This window comes from Mastigoproctus giganteus, chromosome 5 (assembly GCF_048544385.1).
Source record: "Mastigoproctus giganteus isolate SK-2022 chromosome 5, ASM4854438v1, whole genome shotgun sequence".
Classification (NCBI taxonomy): domain Eukaryota; kingdom Metazoa; phylum Arthropoda; class Arachnida; order Uropygi; family Thelyphonidae; genus Mastigoproctus; species Mastigoproctus giganteus.
Window position 1 is genome coordinate 227,369,588 of NC_143579.1, and position 24,079 is coordinate 227,393,666.

At 36.1% G+C, this 24,079-nt stretch overlaps 1 protein-coding gene across 1 annotated transcript; it reads left to right on the forward strand.

Moving 5' to 3' along the window:
• The first annotated feature begins 3,630 nt into the window (after positions 1 to 3,630).
• LOC150086188 (vitellogenin-like) lies at positions 3,631 to 23,606 on the forward strand. The gene is made up of 15 exons (XM_090374823.1): positions 3,631 to 3,682; positions 5,626 to 5,685; positions 6,092 to 6,249; positions 8,581 to 8,805; positions 8,990 to 9,142; positions 9,274 to 9,469; positions 13,721 to 13,967; positions 15,767 to 15,932; positions 16,062 to 16,241; positions 19,672 to 19,818; positions 20,100 to 20,247; positions 20,349 to 20,629; positions 22,827 to 22,955; positions 23,077 to 23,214; positions 23,364 to 23,606. Exons 1-15 carry the CDS (start codon positions 3,631 to 3,633, stop codon positions 23,604 to 23,606), a joined length of 2,523 nt encoding a protein of 840 aa, XP_090230949.1.
• The last annotated feature ends 473 nt before the right edge of the window (positions 23,607 to 24,079 follow it).

Genomic DNA, 24,079 nt, shown 5'->3' on the forward strand with positions numbered 1-24,079 from the left:
CTGTCTATGGTTATTATAATTACTGCTCTACCCCCATTCTAACATCTGTCATATACATCAGGGTCACCGAAGAAAAATGTCATGTAATTGTGTGTTATGCTTGCAATCTGAGTGTGTTTGCTGCTCGGTTTCCGGTTTAACTGGATGAAAAACCGGAGTTTCCGGGAGAAAACACCTTGTTATCCTCACCTGACAAACTAATTCAGCCACAGAGTGAAAAAAACCCATAAAAGTTCTTAGCGTCACTGATGGAATTCGAACTCGGCCCCCTTTCCACCCGTTGTGTACGGAAGTTGGTGAGTTACTGTGTTAACCGCGAAGACTAATCCCATTGTATAGTTTCTCCTCTGAGAAAGACGGTTAGAATGGGTGTTACAGTTCACAGAGGCGGACTGGGAGCTCTATTCTTTCATCTGAATAAAGGTAATTATATCCAAAAATGGGATAGAACTAAAATGCATAAAAATTAGTTAATTAATATGTTATTAACTACCACGGGTTATTAATAAATGCACGTAATACGTTAAATAATAATAAATGCATTAAGATTTCGCAATTAATAACATCAAGTGCCCAGTGACTTAATACGATAGTGCACGTTTGTTATGAACGTTTCATCATGATGATATAGCCAAAATCTCCTCTTTTTAAGAAATTTTCAGAGCTGTGCACCCTTTAGTATAAGTCTAAAAATAGAATCTTATGCAAATCTACTGCTTTCCTAATCATGATGGGGTTGCTGATCATGATTTAGAACCCGCATTGTATGCACATATTCTACAAAAAATGGGATTTCATTTTTTATGAGATACTTTTTATTAATAACGTTTTTAATTTATCCTGAATCTTCTATATGATGATTCTTACTCAACGAGACCTCGTGAGTAGCATACACGGTGCAAAAAGACCCCAGTGCGAGTCCCATCGATGACGTGAGGAATTTTTATGGGGTTCTTTCACAACGTGGCTAAGGTAGTCGGTCTCAGATGAGGGAAGCATGGTTTTTTCTCCGGAAACTCGCATTTTTTGTCCAGAAAACAAAAAATTGACCACAGAACACACGCAATTTACAGGGTATATACAGAGCAATATGGCCTTAAGTCGCTGATGCTCCTAAAACGTTACTACAACAACAACAACAACAACAAACTTAGCGAATGAAAAGCGTTTCACCAGGTTAAATTGCTTTATTGCTGGTCATATAAAAAGGATCACGCATTCGAACTCATCTAAGTGACGTAACTTTGTATTTCAGATAGTCATACACAAACTATATCTGATCGTTAACCCTTTATCGCCAAGTAGAGTCCAAAGTTCCTGCTGGTTTCTTTCTTCGTTATGTGATGAAACTACATATAGTCACAATATTCCACTTGTTTATTTGGTGTTCCTACCCCACCCAAAAAAGAAAGGCTGTTGTAAATCTACAATGCTTTTAATCATGCAGTATTGGCAACATAATTCTAGGTGGTCAAAATCACACAGCACCAGCAAAACAAAAAAATAATAATAATAAAAAATAAAAAAACTTTCATTTTTTCCTTTCCTTCAAATTTGTTCAAACGTGATCAATCCACCTAAACTTCTGCTGGTTGTACTATTCAGGAAATGCATGCGGAAGAAGGTTGTTCCAGAGAATAGAAGAATCTGGATCAAATGCTCCGGCTGTAAAAGGCAGCGCTTTCCACAGACCCAATTTTCAGAAAGGGAGAGGGAGTATAGTGGGTAGTGCCAGCCCCCACATAAGAGAGAATTCCTCTCATCTTCGTCTTATGACATTAAAATTTTTTATAAAATATTATGTCAGATACAAAATGGTATAAAATTATTTTTATGGGTTTTCCTTTTAACACCTGGCCGAGTTAGCTACAATCCTCCAAAATAAATATATACAAAATAACCAGTTGAAAAAGTAAAAATAAAACTAAACAAAATAAGCAAGTCTTCATGACCTGAAAGATAACATAAACTTTTCAGAACTCAGTCTCGGATGAATTTATTGCTTGATTTTAGTTCATTTTTCAACAGAATTTTCCCACAGGTCGGTGGCGCACTTGGGAGACAGTAACAGAACCCACATTTAGTATTCAATATTAGGTTTCAAGGTGGTTTAAAAATTATACGTTGAACGATTTCTCTCTTGCTACAGAGAAATTGTTCAACGTATTAAATTATGGCAAAAGTTCTGCCATTCAGCATAAGCAGTTTGACGCCAACTTCTCTCTCATATACAATTCTTCGATGTTATTTTACGCTCTTCCGTGTAAGATAAGGTCGTGTTGAGTATCTTTTATGACTTAGCTGTGCTTTACTAAGATGACGGATTTAAAAGAATGCGATTCACAGCTGTCAAAATATCAATTAGCACTTTTACAAAGGGATTGCACCGCATTCGCAGAAGGCTCTCAAGCTGTCAAACTCGAACGTTCAGGAAAATGACGCGCTGAGGTTTGGCTGCTACCTTATGATAAACCTAATCACCAAATGCACCATTCACACTACTATCTGTACAATTGCTGGCCAAAACCAACATGGTCTTCGTTTCTCACTCTCAGTACTTCAGATTCCTTGCGATTTCTTCTGGTTTCCAATACTAAAATTTTAACTCAAAACGAAGAGTTTTATTGACGTTCTGGGTTTTCGACAAATATCAAAAGACGCACTGCAAGAAATTAAAAACAAGGATTCCAGAAGTGCTTCTACCGATGGTAGAATCGCAGAACAAAAGTACATTACGGCTTTGAAGGAGTATACCATGAAATAGCCGGTAATGAAATAATCTTTTATCGTAGCCATAAGTAGGAACGTCCAATCACGGCAAGCTGACCAGAGAAAACACACAATATGTATATGGACATAATACACATGGATAGATATGATAGCCCTTGGTGTCCCTTAATGCATATGTAATTTTTAAGTGTTTTAATCGGATTGGTTGTTGTAGGGCTATAGGCGCATCAGCCACTTAGACCAACCATAATGCGCCGTATATAATATATTGCGTCTGTTCTGTGGTCAATATGCTGTTTGCTGGATGAAAAACAAGAGTTTCTGCTAGAAAAAGCCATGCTCTCCTCTCCTGAGCATGACTAACTCAGCCACATTGTGAAAAAGGCCCTTAAAAATTCCTAGCATCATTCAAGGGATTCAAACCCATTTCTTTACCACCTGGTGTGTGGAAACGGTGGTTATATCCACTGCGCAAACTGCAAGGGCACGAAACAAAGAATATTTTGACATGTACGCTAATTATCTCTCTCTCTCTCTCTCTCTCTCTCTCTCTCTCTCTCTCTCTCTCTCATTCAGCATTCTTTTTACTGAATGCAATCTTTTCCTTGTGTTGCTCTTAAGCGAGAAAGGATGAAGCGGGCGATATATCAAGCTGATTCAGCAAAGTGATATTTCTCCCAGTTTATTAAGACGATAATAAATGCCTGACGTCATTTTTCAGCTGCAATTGAGACGGGTAAAAAAAAAAAAATCTACCGCCAATTCAGCAAATCGCTTAATGCTGTGGTCAGGAAGACTGAACAGGACTGAACTTCGTAAATATGGACTTGGTCCTTTGTCTGCTTGGGCAGCTATATAAGCTGTAGAAACACAAGAAGCACTTACGAGCTCAGCATCGCCATGGAGCTGGGAATATTAGTGTTAGTGTGTCTTCTGGGAGCTGCATCAGCAGGTATGTGCAATTTCTGTATTGCCAAAAGCTATAGAATAATCGAAAACAAAATCAGATATTATCAAGAGAACAGCGAAGTTTGAGATACTTCGAAACATTTAACTAGATATAACTGATCTCAAATATGGAGTAAAGAAATTATAACGGTAACTGCTATCCAATATTTAATGGTTAGAAGGATTGGAGATTCATTTATTTAAACAGTTTACAAATTTGTTATTTCAAGGGCGTTTTTGTAATTACTTTTAATTATTTTTATGTTGTAACATTATAAATAGATGTGTTGAGAAATTTTATGAAAATCAGTTAAATTCAGCAATGCTTAACCAAGTTTCCGTATAAAATAGCAGTTTCTATTTGGCCAATTTTAAGTCTGAGTGGTTGTGGGGGACACATCTGCCACACTGCCATATATGAAAAATATTCGACCGGAGGACAGCTTTGTGATTTGCAAGGAGTTAGTACGTGCTTAAGTAACCCAACTGCAAAAATCTGATGATCTCAGAACGGGAGATTGCGTAATAGACCATTATAATATTAAAGGACTGCAGAGAGATATTTCAACGCAGTAAAAAAAAAAAAAAAAAAAAAAAAGGTTTCGTATTAGGAGCCACTGAAAAGATAAAGCTTTCTGAAAATATCAATTTTCCATGATTGCTTGAAATTGAGTATCCAGTAGAGAAGTGGTAATGTTTTTTTAATGACCAACTAGATGTTAAGAACAATCTAAAATACTTTCAAAAAGGATTTATTATTGGGTGCGCCAGAAGCTGGGGCCACAACAGAAAAAACTATGGAAATCACAAGATTGACCATGGCTATAATGTCTAGAATTATAAGAAGCGGTCAGGGCCAAAAAACAAAAAAACTACCATATTAGGGCCCCCCCAAAAGCTGTCTTATCTGTCCATGTGTATTATATCTATAAATTGCATGTATTCTCTGGTCGATTTGCCAGTTTTTCTGGACGAAAACCTGCGTTTCCGGGGGTAATGCTAAGAATCTTGCCATCTATGCCCGAGACCGACTAACTCAGTGAAGTGCAATAAGCCCACAAAAGTTCCTCTCGTCATTGACTACCCGTGCACACAGGAGTCGGTGTATCCGTTTCCAGGTATACCTGTGACAAAAAGAGAACAGTACAGGGGAGGAACAGTAGAGCTTTATGTAGAACTGTCAGGTCGAATCACCAATCTCTTATCCAGTAATTATGGGATACTTTAAACCTACGCCAAATTCAATCCGTATCATCTTGAAAAATGAAAATGAAACTATCCATACTTTATTATACTGAATTCACCATTCAGTCACCTCCGATCCTCCTGACAGTAGATTGGAACCCAACTGAGGATTTGTGGGACACTTTGAAACGTGTGTAGGAGAGAGAGTAATTTATTTTCCTCATCACCGAAGAAACTACAGGAATAACTGATACCTTTCAAGCCCCAGTTGAATACACCAGGAAACCTTTTTTTTTATCTTTAGCCTCTCCATTTGAAGCCCATCACCAATACGACAGCTTCGTTGCCTTCATCAACACCACTTTCAGAGAACTTGTAAGATAATAACATATTCTGCCAATATAATGATAAGTAGTATCACAATTTATCTCTTTTCCTAAGTGTAGTTAAAGGCATCTACTATCATTCATCTTGTTAGGCAGTTTAAGATCAGTTGTTTTGAATAAACATTCTATCAGTAAGTTTATATAAAAATATCAGCTTTCTTTTTAACTCCACAAAAATTGTACAAATATTTAGAGTATCGGATTTTAAAAGGTTAAATCTAGTTAAATATTCAAGTACGTTCTAAGAATTGTTCATGAAGAAATTGATCTTAAAAAATCTAATAAAGCTATCCTAAATTACATCACAAATGACATTATAACATTTGTAATAAATTATTTTTGATTTAAATTTGTAACAATATTTATTTTGTTTTAGGCCCAGTGCGAGGAGGGGTAGACTGGGATGATTCCAAATGTTCCCAGCATTGCGCCGTCGGTGAGTAGAATTCAAAATATATATATTTTAATGAAGACATATAAAGGAATGTTTAAAACGAGAAATTAAATTCCACTTTAATTCTATTTTAGAAATGTCCTTGGGCCAAAAGTAGCATATTAGGCTTAACAGGAGACAGTATAACATCACTGTCAGCTATGGTTGCAATTTTTTTCCTTTTAATTGAAAAGACAGGGTCCCGATGCGCTGTGGGAATATAAGGACAAATTTGTGACGTCATGCTGTCACCTGTATATATATATATATTTTTTTTTTTTTTTTTTTTTTTTTGTAGTAGAATACCAACATATCTTTCAATGTGGGCAAACATTCCAAATTAGTAGACTTAAAGCTATCTACACATCACTATAAATTTTTAATTTCCTTAATTTTGTTATTATTTTAGGTCCCGGTAAGTATGGCTTCAGGAAAGGAATGGCTTACGAATATAGATTTGAACTTTCAAATTCTATCTCAGCAAGACATGGATATTACAATGAAGCAATACGCATGTCCGGCACAGCAATTTTCAAAGTTTTGGATGATTGCGAGTTGGCGCTTGAGGTATGAAATCAGTTATTTTGAAAATATTACTCTGTTCTATCTAAATCGGTAGTTGGAAACCTATTATATAAGATTCGATTAAAAAGAAAATGTCTATTGTATCATAACAAATTAGTAAATGTTATTCCTCTAACCGGCGCTTGGCAACAAACATCTAGTGCTTCAACTAAAATACACGGTATATGAATAGCTGATGTAATATAAAAAACAAAAGAAATAATAATTGGTCCCATTTTAATGAAATTTTGAAAAGGCACGCAAATCTTTCTAAAAGGAACAAATATAAAATTTTACGAAAATCTATCCACTAACAATCGATTATTACATGCGAACGGACACACACACACGGATAGAACACACAAAACATTAAATTTTATGAAGCATACAAATTAAATTTATATGCTTCATTCTCCACGCGTTCGTGACTTCCCTTTTAATGATTTGCACCACTAAAAATGTCGACAAGAAAGGTTCATTATACATTGAATTTCAAATCCTTTCACACTTTCTTTCCAAGGTGTGACAGGGTTTGAAATTCAACGTATAATGAACCTCCCTTGTCGACGTTTTCAGTGGTGCAAATCATCAAAAGGGAGGTCACGAACGCGTGGAGATTGAAACATACAAATCTTTGCCAACAACGACGATTAACGTGAAAACTGCTCGTGCTGATGAACTCATACAGTGCAACAGAAGAATAACAGAAAGTGAATTAATGTTGGTAGTGCGATACCATAATCCATAAAACTTGTTAAAGCTGTATAACAGCCTATAAAGTTCATGTACGTGCGTGTTCAAACAACTGCTGCCAGAACAAAAGGCAACACTGGTTCACCTTTCTTTGTTTCTGATGAACCATTTTAGAAGGAAAGGGATAACGCTTTGAATCGCATCGTAACCATTGATGGGATCAGGTATCAAGAGCAAACGTTCCTATACAGAAAGGAGACAAATTCTTGACGCACCTTTTGAGTTTTTTAAGAGCGTGTAATAAGGCCTACAATTGATGCTGGTTAAAATAGTCTAAAAACTCTCTAAGAAGCAATTGTCTTCTGCTCAAAGGCATTTGTTTCCTCCACGACAATATGCCCGTCCACCCATGGGTAATGTGAACGTTAATACACTGACTAAACTACGTAGTCCTGATTTCTCAACCAGCGACTTTCATCTGTTTGTCTGGCTGAAGGAGCACTTAGAAGTCTGGAAAATACAGAAAGTTTTAGTTAAGTGTAGTGATATGAACTAATTTTTGCATATAAAATAAATTTTTCAAGTTGTGACCCAACAGGCATTACTTTTAGAGTGATGCTTATAAAAAATGGTGGTACAAAAAATTGCATGTTTTTCTATAAAGTACATAGGTAGTACATTCAAAAAGTTCCCGGAATCTCACGCTGGTATTTAAATGGTTTGTGCTACGGCCGTAAGGTTTTGAAGGGTGTTGGCGTTGAACTTGGTGTGCACACATGCCAAGTGGGAACTGGCTCAACCACTTCACTCGCACGTCACAGCTGACTGATTGAGGAATGTCGCAATTTCAACAACGTGCTAACATCAAGTTCTTTTTTAAATTTGAGAAAAGTACTACATAAAGTTTATGGAGATGATGCTTTGGAGAAAACAGCAGTTTACGAGTGGTTTAATCGGTTTAAAACGGACAGGAAACACTGGAAGATGAACCTCGCAGTGGTTCATCTTCCAGTGTTTCGTAATGCCCTTCGACGTCATAAAGAAAGAAATGTTTGCTGTTGGGCGATCAAATGGACTACAGAAAAGCCATCGCAGGTGATTAGTTCGAAAGATCTAAAGTATCCGAACTTCCTAAGAAGAGTGGTCACTTGGGATAAGAGTTGGATGCTCATCTACGATCCCATTGGGATGATTCCAAGGTGGAATCATCCCAATGGCACACAAAAATGTCCCCACGCCCCAAGAAGTCTCATGCAACAAAATCCAACGTCATGCTGATCGTTTTTTTCGACGATAAGGGCATAGCGCATCAAATTTGGGACTAGGGGGTGAAGTATTACTGCTACTTACTACCTACGCTGAGGGTTTTGACACGTTTGAGAATTCGAGGCGAAGACGACCCTAAAAAATGGAAGAATGGCTGGATCCTGCACCATGACAGCTTGGGTAGACCGATAGGGCACGAGTGTTGATGGGTGTAGAAGGAAGATACTTTGAAGGTGATTAGATTAGAACGCCCAACTGGCCTAATTGTAAAATTCCGGAAACTCTTTGAATATACCTGGTATGTTATATAATAATAATATACAACTTTTCATGAGTAATTAGAATAAATGGCATTTACTCTCCTTTATCACTCAGGTGCGAGACGTCTCTTACGACACCGCAGAAGCAGGTTATCCATCTCGAATTATACATAACCTAGAGAGGTATGAACTTCCATTTTCAATGGACGACGGAAAGATTTCGGAGGTGTGTCCACACCCTAAGGATTCCCATGAAGCAGTAAATATTAAGCGAGCTATTCTCTCAACTCTTCAAATTGCTGTTCCTGAAAATGTTGAGTATTCTTCCCAAGTAAGAGAGGTAAGAGTTATGTTTCATACATTCAAAACTTTTAAATTATAACTTTAAGCTAATACATAATACTGTATTTATTAAATTTTTGTATTTTATTACTGTATTTATTAAAATTTTAATAATATTTATTAAAATTTTATTAAATTTATTAAATAAACAATTGAAATCATTTATGGTTTTTCTTTACTAGACTGATATAATGGGTATCTGTGACACCGAATACTCGTTAGGGAGACAGGGCCAGTATCTGATTTACAGCAAGAGCAAAAATCTGCAATCCTGCAGCCACCGACATGGGGGTACTACAGCCATACCTGGTGCTCTCTATACCTCGCCGTACTCAGTAAGTTATACCTGTTCATCTTGGCTCTATGGTACTGCTAATTTGAGTATGATCGTCATTAAGTTGGTTAGATTTTACAGGCATATTATGAACCAAAATCTTAAAAAGTTCATTTTTTTCTTTGCTTTTAGCCTATTCAAACACCGACCATTTTATCTGAGGAGTACACGTGCGAACAGACTCTCCGAACAGGAATTCCACAGAAGTTATGGTGTAAAGATAGGGGCAGTTTAACGCTTATGAGTAGAGGAGAAATGCAAGCTAACTCTCAGGGTGAAATTATATTAACATTCCAAAAGGGAGGCCCCAATAGAGATAGATTCTCATGTAAGTCTTTGAATTATATCCCGAGCATCATTATATCGAAATACTACAGTTCAGGAAACATGTTTAATTAACTTAAAATTATAGACTATAAAATATCTAAGGGCAAAGGCCTTATATATTTTATTTTTACACATAGGTTAGTGCAAAAAGGATAATTTTAACGTAGCCATCTACTAAAGTAGTTAAATTAATTAATTAAATTGGCATCGTTTTGGTTATATCTCATATTGTGAATACCTTCACAACGAGTTGCCATGGTATTGTACTACCTCTAATGAGTAACACTTCACCAGTGGAGTAGATTACTGTTACTTATTCTCAGCGGATACCACCACCCAGACGGCACCGTTTCAAAGCTTGGTGGCTTCTCCTCGGTGGGTGGGTAGGTACCCTGTAGCATGAGGCCTTTGCCCTTAAATATTTTATAGTCTATATCACTCCACACCATCAGGCATCTCTCATATTGTGAAGTTATACTTCATAACTGGGTTGTTACTATTGTAACACCAGCGTACCTGCCCACCCACCGAGGAGAAGCCAACAAGCTTTTAAACGATGCTGTCTGGGTGGTGGTATCCGCTGAGAGTAAGTACACTTTTGCACTAACTTAAAATGATATTGATTAAATTGGATTTTTGAAATGTCAATAATGTAATTCATTTAAAATACATTCAATGTCAAAAAAATTGTTCCATAGCCTAATAAAAGTGCTAGCGGAACTGTCTGAAAATCTGCATATCAGAATCATAGGATAGTTGGTCGATGGTGGTACCACTTGTCAGTAGATACTCACAGCTGACACGACATTTGGTTCTCTGAGCTGGATTAAAGATTATGTTCATCTTAGGGACATCCAGTATCAAGAAGCTCTGTTAATAGGCTATCAGAAGAGATAGGATTGTATTCAAATTTTACTGGGTCTCCAACACTTTTGAACAATAATTTAAGTGGTGAGGACACTAGCTATTTCACTGCTAGCAGTTTCAGGGTCAATCCGGCGCTAGATTTTCTGGTTTGAAGTCGGAGCAGACCGAAGAATCGAAGGTATCACGATATTTTTTATCCATCACGAATCTCTTGGAATTGCAGTCTAGTTCCATAATCGCTTTTCGGCCTTTTAGCTAAGATAAAGTGTGGTCTAGTTCCATAATGATGTCTTTTATTATGTCTATTCACCACTGGTATTTTGTTTTGTTCAAATTAATCTTATAAATTGATGATACATTGAATGTTTACTTAGGCCTATCCTTCAGGTATTTCTCCAACATTCAGCTCTTTATTATAACACTAATACTGTACAGTGATCTGTTCAAGCCAATAATCTTGACTGAAGTTTCTTTGCAAGTAGGTTCCTTGGTTTGCATTGACCCTGATTTGTCTCCTTCTGACAAAACACATCCATGCCTTTAATGATCCCGAACAATACTACGAACAGTTAACCCAGACATGAAGAGATGTTCCTCAAGAGGATATATCAGCTACCTTTTTGAATCACAAATAACGCCATGACACAGATGTGTCAAGTTCCAAAAAGTTGTCTTTCACTACTATCAGCGTTATTCGTACTAGTGCATGCTGATATTCCGCATTAAATAAAGACCGTTTGTTCTGATTTTCTGATAACTTCTTGCTACCTATCTTTGTAACAAAGTTCGGATAAAGATTAAAATAATAAAGTAAACGCTCTTATACCATGTGAAAAATAGGATTAAGAATTTTTATTAAGAAAATCTCAATAGATACCCTTAATGACTAGGCCACGTTTTAAGACAATATTACATTTCATCTTCAAGACATACTGTGGGGGGGGGGGATTAGTAAGTTACTACTTGTCTTTGTTTATTTTTTTTTTCAATAAATTTACAAAACTTTAATGAACATTATATACAGCATTAACATAAAAAAAAACAAATTACATATATACATGCATACCAATTTCCATATATTTGAACCATACTACAGTACAATACACTACCTCTCTCTCATCAACTATTCTCAATTTACAAATTATTAACATCAGTTGTATCTTACTTAATATGAATCCTCGATGATTACTCAATTATTCTCTTACATTACCAACTTTTATCACTTACATCAGTAAAAATACACGTGCCTTGAGTGACCGGACTTCAAGCCCGTGACAGCTAAATACGGTGCTGCTTCTTGTATTCGGTCTATCTTGTGAACTCCTCTGACCGTTTGGTCGTCCCGGAGTATAAACAGAAAATTTATTTATTTTTTAAAACTCATTTCAACCCTTATTTCTCCTTATGTATTACAACTGGTATCCTCTTACCTCAGTAATGTTCACTATAAATCCCTCGTTCTACCTTAATTACTCTCTAGTTATCATCTTAGTCATCCCTCTTTACTCATGAGGTTTCTCTATTAATAAAATTTCTTTCTTTACATCTCATCTGGTATGTTATCTTGTGTTGGCACCTGGCCTAATTTAATGATATAGGTAACATATCCTTACAGTGCTACCCCTATAAATATAATTTCTTTACTAATTCCTTTATACTATTACTTTCTTTTTATTACCACTGTACCACCCTTACATTATTTCATAATCATCATAACAAATTATCTCAACCTTAGTAACTAACTTGCTATTCCAAATTTAAATTTCGTTAGAAAGAACTATCAATCAATTTCTTACAGAATTCAGATTATGAGTCCATGAGTTCGGGGTTCAATAAAAAAACAGGAACAGACTTACGTTCCAAAATAGCCGCTACTTCCAATTTCCTTGCGTTCAGGCTTTCCTTCGCGGTAGACAGGCTTTCTTCCGGACAAGGCTTTCTTTCTCTTCTTGGCTCACATATCTGCACAATTGGCCACTTCTCAACGGGCCGAGCCCTAAACACAAGTGTAGTCTCTTACACGACAAAACTTTGGAGGTACATCTTGCGATTTCGTTGCTAAGGATGCCTATCACCCTATCACTGCCCTCCGATGCCGGACCAGGCTTTCTTTCTTGCATGTTTACCTTAATCTTAAACCTAAGATTAAGGTAAACATGCAAGGATTGCAGTGATAGGCCGTGAAGGCCTATCACTGCAATCCGATGCCGTACAAGGCTTTCTTTCTTGCACGTTTTTTTCTTCTTTTTCTTCTTCACCTTGCTACCACGAGATGTGAACTGTGACCACCAAAAAATCTACTTCTTCCACTTCAACAAAGAAACTCCCTACCTTCTCCTCTTAGACCACAGAGAAGTCAGATACAGAGTGGACACTTGCTCAATTACTCCTCCTGAACTTTTCTTTTTCCCTCAAGTTTGGAACGCCTCCTCCAAGGACTCGTAACCAATCCCCATTCTGTTTAATTTTTCATTCCTTCCTGTTTGCTAAAACATCTCACCACAGCAGTCTCCCTAGCGCACAAACCATCCATTCTCTAGAATTTTCTTATTTATTTTTTTTTTCACACGGCAGTATGACCTTTTCATGTTTGCCGGTCACCTCCAAAACACTCTGTTTCGTGTTCACACCTTCCCTGCTAAATATGACCAACTTGCCAAAATATCAGCCAGCCTGACGCCGTTTTCTTTTGACGCGAACACTGGACGTCCACTAACTTCCTGTTTACTTTCTAACGGTGGCTTAGATCAAAAGAGACTCTTCGCAATCCCATTTCAATGTCCTATTGTTCTTGCCCTCAGTAACCCTTTCATGCCTTTTCTCAAATGACACCCCTTCTCTAGTGCTGACCGCTGTCTCTGTTTGCTCTCTATATTACTCAAAATTACTTGTTTCCATTTAGCCACTATTTAACATAAACGTCATACTTTCCCATCCCCCAAATCCAGTGTTTTCTTCAAACCTTATTTACATTAAAACTAAATATTCAACTTTAATACTTACTATCCTTAAACCTAATACTCCCGTTCCATCGCCCTTACTGGATTTTATTTTAGCAAAACAATTATTTCTATTATATTTGTAAGATCTACATCTTACATTGAGGAAAGCCTGAAGCCATATTACTGTTTTGGTAGCCTAGTTATTAATATGTAGTATGGGGATTTTCACAATAAAAATTCTTCATCTTATGTCTCATGTACTATAAGCTGTTTTATTATTATTTTAATTTTTAATATGGTAAACCACGCAACGTCTTTGTTCCACCTTTTTGACAATTTTTCTACCACTGAGTGTGTCAGATAAAAATTTGGTAACTGTAAATAGGCTTATACAAAACTTATTAAACAACCTTCGGATATTATTATTTTTGCTTTTTATTTAGATCCAATGGGCCAGCACACTACACTCTTGTATGCTCATGCACCAAAGTCTCCGGTCGAAAGCAAAGAATCCGATGTGGCTAGTTTACTCCAAGAATTATGCCCAAAGATTCAAGATAGAGTTAAGCAAGACACTGCAAGATATTTTCATAGATTGGTTTACATCATCCAAGGTCTTCCTGGAGCAGAAGTAGCTCGAGTCTATACGAACTTAAAAGATGGAAAATACTGTGCTTCTCCTAAAGCCCTGTAAGTTTACTCTAACAACGGAAGTATAGGGATTTTAAATGAAATGAATTGATAGTTTTAAGATTTTAAACCAAATATTTAGTGAATGTGAATGGAACATCTTTAATTGAATTAAAACTTTCCATCTTTTATTAAATTAAATAATAGCAGACTTGAGCTTAAGAAGTTTACCATTGAACAGCGTGTTGTGGAATACTGGAATAAGTTGTCTGTAAGGGTGGCCGAGACAGAAAGTTTGGAAAAATTCACATTATAATTGGATAGAGACGCTTTTTGATTATGGAGAACAATATGAGAGAGGTTGTTTTTTTTTTTTTTTTTGTTTTTGTTTTTGGCAAATGCGAAATAAGTTCGCTTCTTTGGGTGATTGACATTTAAAACTAACGCTAACCCTTAGTAACCTTAGGTTTAAGTTAACAACGGGTATCTAAGGATCTCAGCGAATGTCCGAATTTCATTTTGTACTCTGTCAATGATCAGAATTTTTTAAATGCAGAGTAGAATGAAAGTTCTGCAAGGATGGTAAAATCAAATTTTTAATGAAAATGAAAAACCACTTTTGGATGTTTATAAGAATTATATTTGGTAATTACATTAAGCTTTTATTTTCAAAACATATTAAAACCTTAATTCTCTCTATCTTGTGAACTCCTCTGATCATTTGGTCATCCCGGAGTATAAACATAAAATTTAAATTTATAAATACTGCACCGAATTTTAATGGCTTCCTTGATTCTGGCTTTCGTGGATAGCACAGTTGGTAGGATCACCGTCTTCCCCACACCGGGTGGAAAAGACCCGAGTTCGAATCCCGTCGATGACAGGAGGAATTTTTATGGGTCTTTTTAACAATGTGGCTGAATTCGTCGGTCTCAGGGTAGCATGATTTTTTCACCCTGTTCTTCCGTCCAGCAAACAGAAAATCGATCTCAGGCACAACACACGCAATTTACAGATAATATACACAGAGCTACGTGGCCTTAGTCGCCAATGCTCCTAAAACCGAACAACAACAACGTCCTTGATTCTAACTTATTGGTTATAATCGATAAATTTCTGTTAACATTTCGCGGTCTTCAGTCACAAAAGAGCTTGTTTCTGTTGTCAGTATTTATTAATAGACGGAACTTTTCATTTATGAAAAATATTTCCTGGCATCAACAGTTTGGACAGATCAGCTGAATTTTTCTTAACATAAGAAAATTCCCATTTGAAAAAATTCAAAATATTGCAATTCAGGAACATTACTTGCAATTTCTTCTGGTTTCAGTCACAAATGGAAACATAGGACCAGAATTTCTTTGGAACGTCATGGATTATAATGCATTTTTTTACCTTCGTAAACATGAAAAATAATATTAGCAGTCTAACCAGTTTACGGATAATCTGAAATAATCACGTATTTTCTACTTTCATTGTCCTCGTGGGTAGTATAGTTGGTAGAAACGCCTTCCTCCCCACACCGGGTGTAAAAGTCCTGGGTTCCAGTCCCGTCGATGACGAGAGGAATTTCTATGGGCCTTTTTCACAACGTGGCTAAGGTAGTCAGGCGAGGGTAGCATGGTTTTTACTCCCGGAAACTCGAGTTTTTCGTCAAGCAAAACGGAAAATCGACCATACAACACACGCAATTTACAGACAGTATATACAAGCAATATGGTCTTAGTCACCAATGCTCCTAAAATCCAATAACAATAATATATATATCTCAAGGCCTATCTACTTTCTTCTTCTGTTAACACAAAATAACATTCTAAAAATCTTTTTATTTTATTTTATTTTTTTATTTCTATTTCCAGAGACATGTACATGGATGCGGCGGCGGCAGCTGGCACCAAAGGTAGCATGGAATTAATGGTGAAACTCATCAAATCAGACGAAGTTTCGAAACTCAGGGTATACACATGGCTTACCATGTTAGCTTTCATACCTCATCCATCAGAAGAAGCTGTTGAAGCAGTTGTTGTAAGTATTGTGAGAACAGTTAATTTAATAGAAAAATCTTATTATTTTTGCATTCCTTCAGACACTTATAAGCGAAGATAATAAATATAGGGAAATAATTGTATTAATTTACCTTTTAATTACTTGCAGCCGTTGTTAAAGGATGAAGTTATCGGTCGTCAAGGTTTACTAGGAATTTCTTCCATGGTGCACAAATTCTGTAGCATCCGTCCCAACTGCGAAAAGGCATCCGCTGTTCAAACCGCTATTGTTGAATTGGAGAAGTGTCTAAAAGGATGCAGCCCATCAAATTCTCGGGAAAAAGAAAAGGTAAGTAACGAATAACTTTGCATATTATATATATATATAGTTTACCATTTTCCCTGTTCCATGTACGAACTATATTTTCCATATTTTTATTTTATAAGATTATAAAGTCTCTCCTATCAAGTACTTTTTCTTAAAACTGCATCATAAAATTACAAATTTCCTGTTTATAATCCTCAGCAAACAAGTAGGGCCACAGGGGTTTGTGAAAACATTACTGCATTTAGCAGTCAAGTGGACTTAAATCACTGTCAACTCAAATAGGTGTATTACCATAATCTGGCGTTTGACCACTTCGATAAAGTGGCTTTGTACAAATGACTGAACATAATGTTTTACTAAAAGTTACGAAATTCTGTGCTTCGATTTTAGTGAGAAGAGCAAATTTCGGTACATTAGGAATAAAAGATTTCTGGATTAAAGAATACTTTAAGAAGCCAAATGGTTCGCGCAAGAGTGTAGCAGCAAACGCGTTTGTGCTAACCGTGGTTCACGCCCTGCGGCTAGTATTAGCAATGGTGGTGGCAAATGATGAAAGAAAGCAAGCTTATAAAGAATCAGTCATAAGAAAAAAAATCCCACAGCAACTGTTTATTCCCTTCAATAGTTTGTCTAGTTCTTCCTAGAACTAGCCAAACTATTGAAGAACTAGACAAAATATTGACTTCCTTGAATTTATTCAAGAACTTTCCACAACAGATGGAAGTTTGTTACAACAAACAACAGCCTCCTGGCTGAATGCAAACTTCCGCACATCTATCCTGCAATTATCCTTCTTCAACTTGAATTTATCTTCCCTCATGTGTGTAGTCTGAGCAAGAGGAAGAATGACATCAGCATTGAGCTTGCTCAATCCATTAAAGCCTTAGATCCATTAGATCACCTCCGAGGTTCCCAGGGCATTCTGGTATCACGAGTAATGAAAGAGCAGACCAGGCAGCCAAACATCCAAACAGTACAATACCATCACATTACCAAGTACCATACGTGGATTATTTGAAACATATAAAAAAAAGTCTGTACATTACAGTGGTCAGAAATATGGAAGTCGCAAAGGAATAACAAATTGCTCCAAATCAAAGAGGAACCAGCATTATGGAATTCCAGCTCCAGACAAAACAGACAGGAAGTTGTACTGTCAAGACTAAGGATAGGACATACTCACCTAACCCATATGTTTCTTCTCACCAGGGACATCCCGCCTCGATGTATGCATTGTATATCACCGCTAACAGTCAAACATATACTTTTTTAGAATGTACGCACTTTTCCCAATTCAGAAAAAATACTTTCCACTGTCAGTCACGATTGCAAGAACCTCTATCGCTTATCCACAGCATTGCAAACAATGCTAATCTAGTTTAACTGTATACCTTCCTTAAACAAATACACTTTTATGAATTCCTCTGATGCAAAACTGTACTAAATTATTATATAATTATAGAATGATGATATAGGAACTGGCACATTTTGGCCTCAGCTGCCCTTGTGCCCTTAAACACCCATACCAACACCAATACCTAGGAGGTGCCTAGTTTCCAGACGTTGCAATTTGCGGAACTGAGGCCATTCACCAATTTCGCTGCCTTTATTTGCATCTGTTCCAGCAGATTTACATCCTTCCTGAAACGAGGCCTACAGATCTGTATGCAGTATTCAAGATTCAGACTAACCATGGTCTTGTACAAAGGGACAATCACCGCCCTATCCCTGCTAGCAACGTTCCAGTATATCATTGACAAAACTCCATAAGCTGTCCCAGCAGCCTGTCTACACTGTTCAGAGAGCCTCGTGTCAGACTGCACAATTACTCCAGATCCTTTTCATTTTCCGCTTGATCCCAGAGTAATGTATCAACACAGTTGATACGATACTCTGGGTTTACTGCTGCCCATATGCAGTGCCTTGTATTTGTCAATATTAAACTTCAACGGCCATTTCTCAACCCATCGGCCTAAATTTTCTAGAATATTCTGCAGTAGCTTACCTTCATTACCGTCATTAATCCTGCCAACCTTTGCATCATCTGAAAACGTAGACATTAAGCCTGATATACCTTCATCAATATCATTAATAAATGTAGAAAAACTACAATGGGCCCAGCACTGAATCCTGGATAACTCGACTTATGACATTAGTCCAAGTAGAGCAGTGCCTATTAATAACCACTCTCTTGCTAAATACGGTTAATTATTGTATTCACTGTAAAAATTATTAGTTGAAAGCTCCTTTGAGCTGGTGGACGTACTGGATTATAAACAGAACATCTTTTTTAAACTTTTTTCCCCCGTAAATCATGAAATTAACCCTGAGGCTTTTAGTAAGTTGAAATCTATAATTTTACTTGGAGTGCGGGGTAGCGTTCTCAATTATAACTCTTCTTAACCGTAAAAATAAAACAATCTTTTGGAACAAAAATTTGGGAGGTGCACGAAACGAAATGGTTGTACTCACACACAGATAACAACGCCCTCTGGAATGGATGTTTAAATACAACTGAGGATACTCAAAGCCAAGTGTAAACTGGTTTTAGTTTACATGCTGTGTACATCGAAACGTCCAAATGTGTCCAACAATATCGAAGCAGTGAATTCCTCATGGTATCATAGTCAATGTCCATCACCAGAGCAAAACAACAGAGCAGTTACGGAGGTCATAAAGACAAACGGGCCAAACAGTTTACTGTGTGAATGTTTATCCTCAATATCAATTTAAGAATTTTACCAGCATCCAACGGAGTTCTAGAGTATGTCTCTCTGTGATTCCATTGGATCGGTCACAGGCGCTTACTTTTAACCAGATACATCTCCGAACTGCTTATTCTAAAAGTCATTTCATTTGAACGATCCTTGGACAGAAGCTCTACGAATGGAATCCTAGCTACTAATCTTTAATTTCTATTAATGCAATGATGGGCAGAAAAAATAAAATAGTAAAGAAACAACACAACAATTTATGTAAAGTTGTTGTTTATTTTGTAGTTGGGTTTTAGGAGCATCAGCGACTAAGGCCATATTGCTCCGTGTATATTGTTTGTAATTTGTGTGTGTTCTGTGGTCGATTTTCTGTTTTGCTGGACGAAAAACCCGAGATTACGGGAGAAAAAACCATGCTACCCTTGCCCGAGACTAGCTAAATCAGCCACGTTGTGAAAAACATCCATAAAAATTCCTCATGTCATCGACGGGCCTTGATCTCAGGTATTTTCCACCTGGTGTGGGGAGGAAGGCGATCCTTCCAACCGTGCTACCCACGAGGGCGTTATGTAAAGTACACGTCAGTATAAATACTGTAGCTAATCTTTAGATGTGGTAATTTCTGTTAAAATAGCTACATTCTTTCCCTACGTATGTATTATATGCAAATAAAATCACTTTACTTTTGAAATATCATGTATTAAATAGCATAATTAATTAAGAATATTACATTTCAGATCATTTCAGTTCTTAAAGCATTTGGAAACATGGGGCAGGCAGGAAGCGCAATAAGTACCATAAAGAAATGCGCGACACTACCAAATAATCCAACTGATGTCCGTGTAGCTGCAATTCAGTCATTACGTCGTATGGATTGTTCTGTGGTAAGAAATCAGAATTGCTTCTGTGTTCTACAAGAACCCATTTATAACTTTAATTTTCATTGAACTTGAATTGTTTATCTTTAAATTAAAATTTCAAGCTCGTTTCTACGTAGTAATTAATTGCTGAATTATTAAATTAGTTATATTAACTTGAATAAAGAAATTTAGAAATAATAATAACAATAAATTTACTGGAAATTTATTTTTTTCCCTTTGTTTACAATTTTATATACCAAAATAACCAATAAAAATATTGTTATGGTTATTTCATATGATTGCAGACAAAGCCACACTCATGGGATGTATATGCCAAAGCTGATGAAGACACAGAACTTAGGATTGAAGCTTTCACTAGACTCATGGATTGTGCTGACAGTGACATTATCCAAAAAGTGAAAAGACGCCTTACAGAAGAACAAGATGAACAAGGTTGGTTGAAATAATTTCTAATCAAAAATATATATAAAATATTAAAAAGATATTTTGCACGTTTTACCATCGTATTAAATTTTGACTCAACTGTTTTCCAGTTGGCCACTTTGTATGGACTTACTTGACCAATCTTCAAGAATCATCCTCCCCTATGAAGCAAGCATTACGAGAAATCCTTTCTGATGATGAGCTAGAGAAAAAATTTGGCGTCGATATTTTCGGTTCAAGGAACATTGATTGGTCCATCTTTTCAGAGCGTATCAATATGGGTGCTGAATTTGAGAGCAATATCATTCGTAGTGCTGAATCTCCTATTCCAAGATCCCTGTACATGAATATCAGTTCACATCAGTTTGGTTACAGTGTTAACTTATTTGAGGTTTGTACTCTCCAAATATTTTATTATACCGTATATACAAGTATCACGGCAATAGTTATACCACTCATATGCCACGTGAAATAAATATTACAGTTTATTAAGTTAATCGCCAACCGCTATACAATTTAAGGTGAGTGAGGTTTCAGGCATCTTACCGATACCCATCATCAGACCATGCTGTTAGGTGAACAGAAAAATATAAAGGGCTGAAATTGACTATATATTACAATAACAATTACCAATATTTGCAATTACAATTACATAATTCCAATAAGTTAATTGATTATACCGATTATACCGATTTTTGATTATATAGACCAGCAATTCACAATCAGTTAACTTATTGGAATTATGTAATTGTTATTGAAATATAGTCAATTGTAACCCTTTATGTTTTTCTGTCCCCCAACAGCATGGTCTGATGATGGGTATCGGTAAGATGCCTGAAACGTCACCTTAAATTGTATAGTGGTTTAGGCGATTAGCTTAATAAACTATATTATTTATTTCATGTGGTATATGAGTTGTATTTATTATAGTAATAATATTAATATATTAAATTTTATTTAATTTTGTAATAAAATACTTAAAACAGTATTTTAAGTGTTTAATTTTTAATTATTTAACAGTACGTTAAACAGTACATGGGTAATTTTTTATTAATTGGTAAATGGGTAATTTTTTATGACTGATGCTGTATAATCTTGCTTCCATGCATCAATTAGCCTGCACTAATACCAATACTAATAATATATAATAATTTATTTATATTTTAAAGATGTTCACTACATTCACTGGCCAAAAAAATTAGACACTTTTTTTCAATGGCGTCAGCATCAACTACATCAGCAAATATTTAATCAAGGAGAACATAAAATAATACATAATACAATATATATTATTTAAACATAATATGTTCATATAATGCAATATGTATTTTATGAACATAATACATAAAAAAGGAGAACGCAAATCTAAAAGGAAGAAATGCGACAAAAAGTCGGTACTCTAAGGAAGGGACCACAGGAATTTAAATCAAAATTGTGCTTCAGAATAGAAGATCCAGTGTGCAGCAAATAACTGAAAAATTAAATTTTGGCAAAAAAATATATTTTTAACCCAACCATGCGGAGGGAGTTGTAGAATCTATGATTTTGCAGCCGTGTGCCTATAAACATGCCACTTCTTTCTGTAAAAAATTGAAAGATTTATAATTTATTTTTTTATTTTTTGCACTAATAGTAGGGTGAAAGTGTGGCGTGAACCTCATAAAGCCAAGCATCAGACTGTCCCCTGTCCAACGTTCAGGCGGCTGGAGTTCTGTTATATGCAGTATGTTCTGTTGGTACGGACTGGGTCCACTAATACCATTAGAAGGGTGTTGCCTCCGATTAATATTTTTCTATCGTATCGGGCCAACTTCACCCTGCAATGCTTCATTTTTATTCGGATTGAGATGGATTCTTTCAAGAAGACAAAGCAACTATCTACCATGCCAAACTGTACCTTAATGGTTCGAGGAACATTCCCAAGATTTCCAACATCTACTCTGGCCGCCTAATTCTCCAGATCTGAATCAAATCGAGAATGTCTAGGATACATTGGAAAGGGCACTTTCGCTTCTCAGCTCTCTACCGAACACAATACAGTAGTGTCTTGATAGCAAAATGGTGAAATCTGGGGCTGGACTCCCTCAAACACCTAGTGGAATCTGAGTGTAATTCTGACAAAAGGAGCCCAAATAGATATCGAATAATGGTTTCTGATTTTCTGCCCAATAATGTACCTCGTAAACAAATACTGCAATGATACAAATATTACAATAAGATATCCTTATATTCTCATTTAAGTAATTTAATCATTCAAGAAAACACAAAAAGCTGTAAACTTTTACTGTGAAGCCACCGTAAAGATTCAATAATTACTTAAATTTCCTTGACCCTTCCCTTGAAGCGGCTGAAACAAAAATGAGAAAATATCAAAGTATCAACGCAGGGTGAAGCCGTAATTTGTGCTCAAAACCACAGTTCTTATCAACTAATATATTAAAGTATTATGTTAAATTAAACGAATTTAATAATAATTAATTAATGTTTTTATTGAGATTCATTAAAATTTAGCTTAACGAAAAAATTCACTGGAATTTGTAAAATACAATAACTAATAGACATGCTAATAAAACGAATTGGCATTATAGGCTGGGGCTAGACTGGAAGGCATGGAAGAAATCATGGAAAAATTATTTGGACGAGATGGATACTTTGGTGACACTCCAGCTGGAGAGTTGTGGGAATCTCTAATAGGAGACAACATATATAAGCGAAAGGTTGGTACATTTATTTCATACGTTAAAAATGTGCAAATTTTGTTAATGTCCAGATTTGCTGAAAGTACAGAGAAACAAAATAAACTACACATTTCAATTTTAATATATTTTTCATTTCTAGAAAAGCAGAAGTTCCACTGAGTCTAATGGATCCGTCAACTTCCGATTCCTTGGCGAAGAAATCGCGTGGTTTAACCTTCCTAAAATAGAGGATTTGAGCTTAGAAAAGGCAATCGATTTAGTTTCTATACTTTCAGAGGTAAGATGCAACTCTACATTGGATTAATGCTTTTATCTTTATTTGTAACAAAGCATTTAAATTCATTATTAATATTACTAATAATTTATTTTTATTGTTTAAAAGAATAATTAATTTTCTGGTAATCCCTCTTCTCTTTATTCATACAGATGGCCCGCCCGCATAAGATGGATTTATCTCATAGCTTCATGTTCGTGGACAGCACTCTGGTCGTGCCTAGTGTAACTGGGAGAGCATACACAGTTAACATCAATGGAAGTGCTACAGTTGGCTTGAAAATGGAAGGAAAGATGGATCTCAGGAAATTAATGTCTTCTCCAAGAAACTGCGATATTGATGGACAACTTCAACCCAGGTACTTTACCATGAAAAACAAACTACAGCTGATTTAGCTAAATTAAGAATGAAATCAATTTGATGTGTACATTGTATCAAATTAATCTGATATACACTGTATTACGATTTATGAAGTACTGAAATGGTAGACTAATTTTAAATACAGTAACCTCTAAGCACTTTTTGGACACCTCTTTGAAAGTAGTAAGAGTGTATGCAAATAAGAAATAAGTATCACTATACAGAAAACTCTAGAAACATCACTTGCAACCAGTATGAGCAGAGGCAAGGAGCTTACAGTGTTCCAAAAAGATATAATTGCTGTTGACAAGCCCTTGTAATTTGTCAGTATGTGCTCCAGCAGACTGTTTCATACTTTTGAAGATGGAAAGATGGAAGGCCAAGGATGATATAAGAGTTAAACCAAGATCCGGTAGGGCAAGGAAATCTGAACGACTAAACAACCTATAAGAGGGTAGTTAAGTTTCAGGGCTTGGTTTGTCCAACGTTCATGGATTGAGGAACAACG